General features: G+C 38.6%; 1 protein-coding gene across 5 annotated transcripts in view; it reads right to left on the bottom strand.

The window, feature by feature from the left end:
- Positions 1-4116: 4116 nt before the first annotated feature.
- Positions 4117-10573, bottom strand: part of col6a3 (collagen, type VI, alpha 3) — a 54535-nt gene continuing 48078 nt past the window's right edge. For 4 of the 5 annotated variants that reach the window (XM_036004427.1, XM_036004428.1, XM_036004432.1 and 1 more), the window contains 4 exons: positions 10108-10293; positions 7600-7659; positions 6214-6399; positions 4117-4930 (listed from right to left, as the gene is read on the bottom strand). In XM_036004427.1, coding sequence (XP_035860320.1) covers positions 4890-4930; positions 6214-6399; positions 7600-7659; positions 10108-10293 — 473 coding nt within the window. In that variant the 3' untranslated portion in view covers positions 4117-4889. The remainder of the gene's footprint in view (positions 4931-6213; positions 6400-7599; positions 7660-10107; positions 10294-10573) is intronic. The other variant, XM_036004429.1, reaches the window with a different exon arrangement.

Raw genomic sequence — 10573 nt, 5'->3', positions numbered from 1 at the left:
GAGTGTCGTGTGTCTCTCTGCTCTTTCCGTGGAGGACGTTGAGGATATCTACCTATTCGGAACCCTGATAACTGGACTGCTGCCGATTGGAGGATGCTTCTCCCTGGTTTATCGAGAAATTAAAAAGACTTTGGTAGCTGTCCAAAGCCCAAGGAAGCTGCCTGGCCTGACTGAAGCTGTTGAAAAAGCGATTATCAGTGCGCAAACTGGGACTATTAATCGCGTGATGGAATACAACATGGTAATGACCTGCGGCTTGGATACCATCATGATGAAGGTCACTGATTTGGAAAGAAAAATTGACCAGTTGAACAGTTGAACAATAGAATGAATGTTTAAATTAGAGCAGCCATTCGTGTAGACTAAACAAATTTAATCTTTCGGCTCCCTTATCCTGAACGGCCTTGCCAAGGCCGTTTCTTGGAACAAACGGTCACCCTGTTGGGGCTCTGCCAGCGAGATGCTCTTGGTTCCTCCCCCGTCTTCCCCACTGCCTGCTGATTGTCGTATCGGTTCTGGACTGTTCAAGGGTGTCACCACGGCAACGTGCTGTGTTTTCGCTATAACATTCTGCGGACTGAGACACTAGTGGGGCTGCCGGGCTGTGCGTTTTTCAGCAGGCCAAACTCCCCGAACCTACCCTCTCCCCAGTCCCACGCCTTCGCCGCTAAATGTGCAACTGTACATTTATGTTATGTTATGTTATGTTATGTTATGTTGTGCAGCAGTGCAAATGTACTGTTTGCGTGCTTACGTGCTGAGGTGTTTTTTTTTCCTGTTCCCACACTGTTCTTATCTTTATGAGGATAGTCTGAGAGTTGCTTTTTTTCCCTCTCCTCTCCTTCATGTCATGCTGTATCTGTCCCTGCTATGTTATGTTACGTATGTGATTATTATTATTATTCAGTAACTAATAAGCAAAATACCAGTGCAGCAGTGCAAGTGTACTGTTTGCATGCTTTAAATGTGCAACTGTACATTTATGTTTGTCCCTGTGAGAGTTGTGTTGAATGTTTTGGATGTAAAGCACATTGAGCTGCACTCTGTGTATGAAAGGCGCTATACAAATAAAGCTTATTATTATTATTATAAGGAATCTGACTGCTGCTGGAATGAAGGACCTGCGGTAGCGCTCGTTCTTGCACTGAGGGTGCAGCAGTCTGCTGCTGAAGGAGCTGCTCAGGAAACTCCCAGTCTCATGTAGGGGTGAGAGGTGTTGCCCATGATTGATGCCAGCCTGGCGAACATCCTCCTCTCCCCCACCTCCTCTATGGTGTCCAGAGGGCAGACCAGAACAGAGCTAGCCCTCTTCACCAGTCTGTTTAGCCTTTTTTTCTGTCCCTCTCTGTGCTCCCAGCTCCCCAGCAGGCTACTGCATAAAAAATAACAGACGCAACCACAGAGTCATAAAATGTTTAGAGTCCTGCACACACCAAAGGACCTCAGCCTCCTCAGCAGGTGTGGAGTGGAGACAGCTTTGGCCCTTTTTGTACAGGACGTCTGTGTTATTGTTATTTGTTATTTGGAAGGAAATAATGAGATTAACAGGTGAACTAGCTTTAAAAGTAAGTTTTTTTGCTGTGTAGTGGATAGATACTTTAAAGTAGAAAGAAACTTTAAAGTGTTACATTTACAAATGGATCTTGATGTGGTGTTGGCACAGAAAAATGTACAGAGTTGCCAGAAAGCTGTTACCAGCCAGGCTAAAGCTAAGATACTTAGCTTTCAGAAATCAAGGGGTCTGTCCCAACTAACATTAACAGTTTGAAGCGGCGATGCTGGAACCGTGACACTAATCTACAACAGAAGTCTGTGTCTGATATAACGTTATTTACACTGTCTGATATAACGTTATTTACACTGATTAAAGTGTTCATGGATACACAGTTTGTTGCTAGTGCGTGACATGCAGGATCTGCATGCACAGCGAACGACCAATCACTATCATTGTTGATCAATTTATCTAGCAAACAAGTCGGCCCCGATAGTCGACCACAACCTAAAATTTAGAGGAAGCAACATGCATTCGTTATTAATATCTTTGACTTTAGCCTGGATTGATAGTATTATATGTATACAATGGTGTCATGCCAGTCAACCAGTGTATTTAACTACCTAATTTTCCTTCCATCGCAATATACAGTATATGACAGGTAAAATAATATTGCAATGTCAGTTTTTTTTCAATATCGTGCAGCCCTAGTCACAAGATACATCTGAAAGTTCAAGAGATGATTAATGGGAAAAGAATCGGGCTGGGAATCGTTAAAACAATTGATAGTGATGCTCTGTTACACAAATTGGTAGCCTTCTCTTCCACCCTATTTAATTTTTATGAAATAATGGTTAGTTTGCCTTCTTCTGGCCACAAACATTTGTGAGATAAGACTTTATTTCAAAAGTAACTGGCAATTTGATCTACCAGATGCATGTAGTGGAGTAAAAAGTACTGTTTCTGTTTTTGAAATGTAGTGAAGTAAAAGTATAAAATAGTAAAATGGAAGTACTCAAGTAAAGTATAAGAACCTTAAAATTGTACAGGAAGTATACTGTACTTGAGTAAATGTACTTAGCTAGAGAGAGAGAGAGAGAGAGAGAGAGAGAGAGAGAGAGACTACAAGCCTACGTCCTGGGCCTACAAATCCTATCCTACAGACTAAAGAAAAAATCTTTTTTTGGTACAGATTCTTGCAAAAATCACACTACATGACTATAGTACATTTTACATGAGAATGATTATATTATCCAAAAAATTGATCATTCCCTCCAATATATCGTGATCAGTCAAATAATAATTTGACATTTTCCTCATATTGTGCCCTAATACATTGTACAATGCACCATGTCAGTGTATGATCAGTATATGCAACAATGATTCACATATACTGACATGTCAATGTACTGTATGTTATCACACACATTAGCAACCCCTTACAGTCTTACAATCTTCAACACATCTGTCCAAAAGTACAAAATTCCACCCACAGAGAGGAGACACCACATCAAGTCTCGCCACTAATTGTGAGCAGTTGCTTCCAGTTAGCCTTTTGGATTTGAATAATTGTTCTCTAGTGTGATGTTAATTATGATTACAAGATTTGTCTGTCATGTGGGGTATTCAAACAGTCCCACATTAATTAAAGACAGCAAAGTATGCATACCAATCAACCGAATCAGAGTGAGAGTTTTTTTTTTATCATGCATATTGACCATGCAGATTTTATATATATATATATATATATGGAGCTCAGCGAAAATTCTGACAGAAGACTTCTAACTAATCATGTTCTCTCTCTTCTAAACTGAACAGATGTTAGAGATGCCCACTTTAGCTAACCAATCAGAAGAGGCCCTGAAATTCTCAAGCTAATCACAGCACAACACCACTGTTTTAAACCTGTCTCTCTCTCTGCTGCTCAGTTGTCATTTCAGGCTAAGAACAACCCTCCTCCTCCCCTTGCTCCTCCGGCCTTCATCCCTCACGGCTCCTGGTTCCTCCTCCGACCAGACGGCATCGGCTCATCGGTTCGACATTCGGGTTCCTCACACCGCCATCAGTGTCTAGACTCCATCGGGGGATCAGCTTTTGGCCTTCTAACCCCCTAATTATTATCATTTAATAATGATGGAGTCTAATCTCCAAAGACTGTACATGTCACATCATGTTTGCGTACAATAAATATTTGCATATCTGCAACGAAGTCTCTCCTGATTGAAATATATATATGTATATATATGTGTATATATATGTGTGTGTATGTATATATATATATATATATATATATATACCAACATTAAACTTGATTTCAGCTTTTAACTGACCTAACAGTCAGAAGGATCATAATAATTGCCACTTGCATACTGAGCACTAATATGTCAGCTGTTTCTACTCCAATTCTTGCTAATTTAAAATTCACTTGTAAAAACAAGTAAAAGGCAGTAAAATTATACAACATCAAAGAACAATGTCCTTTATAGAAGTTATTTTCTTCTGGTTTTATGCAATCTTCAGCTCCTATTTGAGCTCCACCTTTGAAAGGAAGTCACATATCGTTCATACTCCTGAACCTCTGTATCTGTTTCTTAAATCTTAATTCAAAACAAGAAAGAAAAAAATGAGTTGCTCGTGTTTATTAGAAAGTCTAGTTTGTGTTTATTTCCTCTATACCCAGATGAAACACAAATTTCAGTTGTAACCAAATGAAACAAAAATAAAAACAGCTTGACAAGTAAATTCCATTTCAATAGCTGTACCTTGTGTGTTTGAGGCAGTGGATCCAGAAGTGCACTTAACATTCCATGTTTGGTCACTGTCATTTAAATACAAACACTACCATACAAGACTTGTGTAAACATTGCTGTGGAATCTGTGACTCTAAAATAGTGAAGTAATGATTTCACACGGATCAAGTGAGTTTTAAAATAGTAATCAATACAAGCCAATGTTGCTATGTGAATGTGGAATGTATAAAACACAATATAAAAAGGACTGCATTGAATAATGCCAGTTTTGCAAGTTCGGATTCATTGATAATCTCTGTCCAAGATATACATGTTTTCTTGCTTATAAAACTGCATTTAGAGAAATATGACGACATTGTTTCAGAAAACGTGACTTTACAAAACTGAATCCACTTAAAAACTCCTTTGGTAAAACGAACATACTATGTAGCACCAGTAGGTTAAAACAAATCATGCAGCAAATTGTGTTGCCTTCCTACTTGTTGTAAAAAAGACTACTTCAAGAATTTGGGGGATAAAGTCCATTTTTGTTTGTGGAATCCAGTGCACCCACCATTGCTTTGGCATTGCATCCTTACAGTATGGCCATTTTGGATGGTTCTTCTCAGAATCCCCTAAACAGAGAGGAAAGCTGGCCATGTTTTGTCCTATGTTCTTATTGTAGCGATGACTCCTTGGTTGAGGGGTGCTGGTGATGAATGGAAAAGATGAACACAGTTAGCCATTTAATATGAAAAGAGACTTCTAACTATACTATTACAGACTATGACAAGTATGTTAAGAATGTTTTAATGACCTAAACTATCTTGGTAGGTAGTTATATTTCATTGTGTACACACCGAATTATAACGATCTGCAGAAATTTCCGCAAGCGCATTGTTTTCACGGAAGAAAAAAATAATTGGAGACCTCACCTTGTAATTATGACTTCTGTGTCTCATAATTATGATGAATGTCATAGTTGCAAGACCTTTATATCATAATTATGAAATCTTTATTACTCATTGTGAAGCATACTGTGACATTTAATCTAGAAAGGTGCTTTATAAATACATTTTACTTTCTATTTATCTTTATCATTCTGTATCTTGCAATTATATGACATGGATGTCATTATAATAAGATCCATCTAATTAATGCAGCCACAGGAACTGATGTTGTAGGTTGTCGTGGTTGTCGGGTTCAGAGGAAGTTTTAGCCAAATGCTAACTGCTATATTTCAGTGTGGAGCGTGTAACGCATGCAGTGAGCATGCTTCATCAGCATTAGCTGATCAGTATTGTTGCTTGTGACTTGGTACACCTGTTTTATTGGATTGCATTGCTATCGAAACTTGAACTTGTCATTTTTCCGCATCAATGTTGGATACAACTGATCTTAAACTATATAAAAAGTTAAATATAAAAATCTATTTTATAAACTTATCATATGTGTTTTTATGTGCAACCTTAATCTGAAAAGTTACTAGTGACTAACGTGAAATGTAGAATAAAGTACAATATTCCTCTCTGAAGTTTTGTTAAGTATAAAGTAGCTGAAAATAGAAATACTAGTAAAGTAGATAGAGAGATAGATACTTTACTGATCCCCAAGGGGAAATTCAAGTGCAAGTATCTTTAAGTCAAAATTTTACTTAAGTAACAATAATTGAGTAACTGTACTTAGTTATTTCCCCCCCTGTGTGAACATAAACACAGACTGGGAGACCCTGTGTCATAACTTGATCTTTCAGTGTTCGTACTGATGGAATGTGTAAAACTTTTAACTCTGCAATAACTGACATCTATCAAAAGTATGAGACATGGAGTTTATTATATTACAAGAATAATAAAAAAAAAAACAAATTGGCAAATGCAATGCGCTTCCATAAAAAATTCCTTTCACTGAGGTGTCCCTTTCATTGGTCAGTAACCTGTGGACTGACAATATCTGATCAGTGACACTGGAATATTATTACTATAAACAAAGTACCTGGTTTTCCACAAGCCGTCACACACTGCTGATGTGTGTCAAAGCGATTCTGGTTTCCACCGCAGCCTCCATACCAGAAGCGTGTGCAGCTCTTGCTGGAGGCATCGTAGTGCCACTTAAGGACAAATTTGGCACAAGTACCTTCCTCTTTGGGAAGCTGGCAAATGTCCACGCCTGTAGAGGCCGCTGTGAGGGAAGCGACAAAGAATAACAATCAGGCAAACTGTGAGAACACATGCAACTAGAAGAGACCACATCTCTGAAATGCTTTCACTAATTGTTCACTAAATTAGACTTTACTGTAAATATGAACAACAATGAGTGGTGCAATCAGCAGTAAATCTATCATTACCATTATTAATAATGACCAGACCGAAACAGAATCTGTAGATTAGTTTTTACAGGTTCAGCGGTGATCCAGAATGAAAATCTGCGGAATTTAGCGGACTGTTTTTCTACTTGAGGTGGAGATGTTAACCTTCTAAGCTTTCTTTTGATTTTTAAAATTGGTTTAAAATCTGCGGAAAATTCAGCAGAAAGTTCTTCGGAAAATACTGCGGAATTCTGCACCCACAGATTCTATGTGGCCCTGATGATGATTAGTAATAAAGATGATGGCAGCATTTTGCCAGTGACCTGTTTATGTTGTGGAGAGAAAATTGGTATAAAGCTTATAAATGTTTCAAGGAAAGAACAAAAGTACTTCCAACACAGCAGACTTTTATTGTTCCATAATGAGATATACCACATTTGGTTTGGAGTAGACTTTGTATTACTGTAGGACCGTGTGCCAATTCACTCCATAGCTGACGTGGTACTGACAAATTGAACTTGCTCTGTATGCCACCAGAAAAAACAATGAACCAGTGAACAAGGCTTTCCATTCATTTTCTATGTGGTTATGACTTGGCTCGCTCCTGTGTCAAAAGCTTAACCTTCTCAGCTTTCTATGTTTTGCTTTTTATTTGTTCCTTCAGTCATTTAGACCACGTGAGGGGCAGCGGAGGAGGTTGGTTTGTTTCCAGTTGAATAAAAAGAACGTAATGTTTTGCAAAGTGAGCACAGTTTGTGGAAATTGAATTATGTAACAGTGATACAGTAAGAGGCTGGTGACTTGATGTCCAGATACTGTATGTGCCCAACATTAGGGGTGGTCTGAAAAGATTTGATCATCATGTTTTGAGGATGTGGGTTCGCTTGTTTGAAACCAGGAGGAAATGCTTTTTCTTTCCTCTTGGCGGACATTTGCAAAGCATGCACATGCACCCACATCAAAGTCAGTTTTGTCTTCAAAACAGGGTGTTAGAAGGGAAGGAACAGTAACATAATACTGTAGGCCTACAGAAAACTATTCATGTTATTTAGTCAGTGTATATGAGATCTCACCAGGAGCCGGAAGGATCTCCACTTGTTCAACCTGCTGCACTTTTGGCTGAGGCTCTGGCACTGTGGAAACATAATATATGAACGTAGTTTCAGCTTTAAAGAAATAGACTTTTCACTGCTGCTCGAAAACTATCAGCCAACATGGTGCAATGTTGATATAAATGACCACAGACATGTACTCAGATGCAATCCTTTGTATCTGTCTTATCTGTAAATTTCCCACATCGGCAGGTTGCTTTTCTTTTTCTACTTATAAAGTTACTATATGTAAATTTTGAATGTTCCTGAAACTATAATTTTTCATCTGATGATCATAAATGACCTGTACAGCAAATGAGACTAACAGTGAATAGAACCCTATTGTTATATAGTTTTTATTAATGCCTTTGCCCGGGTCAAATTTTTCCCGCAAAGTCACAAAATGATTGACTGCAGGCAGACCGGCTCTACAGTCACACATTCTGACGGGTCACAGATTTCGGTGTAACACCAGAAAAGCTTGTGTTAGCGTATTCAGCCAGGTAAAAGGTAGCAGGAGATTGCTTTATATAGGCCTAATTGTATTTTAATTTTATTGTAGAAGTTATCAGTTGTAGTTATGGCTGATACTGGGGCAGGGCCATCACAGAAAAAAAGGAAATTAAACGAAGAACAAATAAAAGCTAAAAGGGAAAGTGACATATGACAGTCGGGCTTTCAACAGATGGAGACAATTGCTGAATTTTAAATTATTCAAAACCCACCCCGAATTGGCCCCTCAGGTAATATGTCTATTTCATTCATAAAATAACTTGACAATGCACGATGTGGTTGTAAGTCAGTAGCCTACATTAAATTATGTTTTCAATTTACTTTTCAGTCTGTGTTTGTGTTGGCCTACTATTTTCTTTTCCCTTGTCCTCTTGTACTTTACTTACATTCTTGGATTTCATGAGTGCGCTATATTAATCTACCCGGTTTAGCTCACAGCACATCCAGGTTAAGTTACTACATGCAACACTTGAATGCCTATTTTGTAGCGGCACTGCAGCTTTTCTCCGGTGCTTAGCACCGCACAATACTATTGTGATTGGTTTAAAGAAATGCCAATAAACCAGAGCACGTTTTCCTCCCATTCCCGAATGCTATGTGGAGTAGCCAGACTCTCCTCCAGTGCGCTTTGGAGGAGGGTCTGGCAAAGCGAGACTATTTTGGCCATTAGGGTTGCACGATATTGACAAAATGTGATATTGCGATATCGATTATGAATATTACATTACATGTTACATTACATGTCATTTAGCTGACGCTTTTATCCAAAGCGATGACTGTCATATTGGACTGGTCCAACATGAATAAATAAATAAGGACCATGTCTACAGAACAGGACATGTTTTACTGGTTGGACAGTATAAAATATATAAATAAAGAGAACAGGACATGTTTTACTGGTTGGACAGTATAAAATATATAAATAAAGAGAACAGGACATGTTCTACTGGTTGGACAGTATAAAATATATAAATAAAGAGAACAGGACATGTTTTACTGGTTGGACAGTATAAAATATATAAATAAAGAGAACAGGACATGTTCTACTGGTTGGACAGTATAAAATATATAAATAAAGAGAACAGGACATGTTTTACTAGTTGGACAGTATAAAATATATAAATAAAGAGAACAGGACACAACTTTTCTTTTGCTTTTCTGATTCGTTCCGTTTAGTTGTCTCTATTTCTTCACTTACACTGTCACTCTATTGAAATATGCACACACGTGGTACGCTCCATAGGGTTTGTCACGTAGTGGCCCCGTGTGCTGACATGCACTAACGTGCATGTGGCACGGTAACTGGCCAATGAAACATGATAATTATAGCATTTCAAGCAGGCTCTAAATCAAACACAACTAAGCCAACGGACGGGATGCAGCGCTCCACAACATAAACAAAATATTGCATACTTATTGCAACACTTTCTATATAATATTGCGCAACGTTATATCGCGATAACGATATTGAGGCAATATAGCATGCACCCCTATTGGCCATATAAAGTTACAGTACAACAGTTGCTGGACTTTTAGTCCATATCATCCTAAACCTGTTCCAGCCACGAACAGATATTTCCTGTAATTTTCTCTACAATTGGTTAGATGACATGCCCCCTATCTCTGGAGATATAGGTTACTACTATAGGTAGCTAGTTTACTAGCCATTGCATGCTAGTGTTTGCAAATCAGATAAACACACTGTTCCATTCATTCTTTACAGTTTTCCCACTTTGATTTAAAAAACAAAACAAAAAAAACCCGTCCAAACCAGTATCCCTTTTAATAGGCCTGGTGTGCCTGTTTGCTAAGCTATAATTGGACAATCATTGTTGCGGAGCGAAGTTTAGCGAACAGTCATTTGTGGGCTTGGTATCTGCAGTTGAAGCTCATACAATGCTGCGTGATTATATATTATACCATCACAGCAGGGGGCGGAACATTCCCTAAGGGGGCCTGGCAGTGACAGCCACTTACCTGACCTCATGCAGTTTTTCAGGCAGAGGGCCTCAGTGTCGAACCTATTTTCATTGCCTTCACAACCTCCATACCAGAACTGTGTACAGATCCCGTTCTGTCTGTCAAAGAACCACTTAGCCTGATAGTCTTTGCACGGCATTCCAGGGTCATAGTCAAGTGAGCATGGGTCTGCAAATTCAATAACTAGAACATGCAAAAAGAAAAAGAACAGCAGCAGTGATGGACGACAGACAGAGAGAGAAGATGAGTATGTGTTAGTTAAAATAACAACTTTAGGAGGCATACTGAGCGATTACTGTGTGCTGTTAAAGAAGATGATGGTAATGGATACATTCATATTAGAAGCTAAGGGGTGTTTTAAAAGGGTCTAATGGGGTCAAATGAGACTTAGTGCTGAAGGAAAAGGCATTCAAAATGACTTCCGAGGGTTCAGGTTTGTTGCATTATTAGGATTTTGGACATT

The sequence above is a fragment of the Sander lucioperca genome, chromosome 8, assembly GCF_008315115.2.
Source record: "Sander lucioperca isolate FBNREF2018 chromosome 8, SLUC_FBN_1.2, whole genome shotgun sequence".
In the NCBI taxonomy this organism is placed as follows: domain Eukaryota; kingdom Metazoa; phylum Chordata; class Actinopteri; order Perciformes; family Percidae; genus Sander; species Sander lucioperca.
This window is presented reverse-complemented; position numbering and strand designations above follow the sequence as displayed.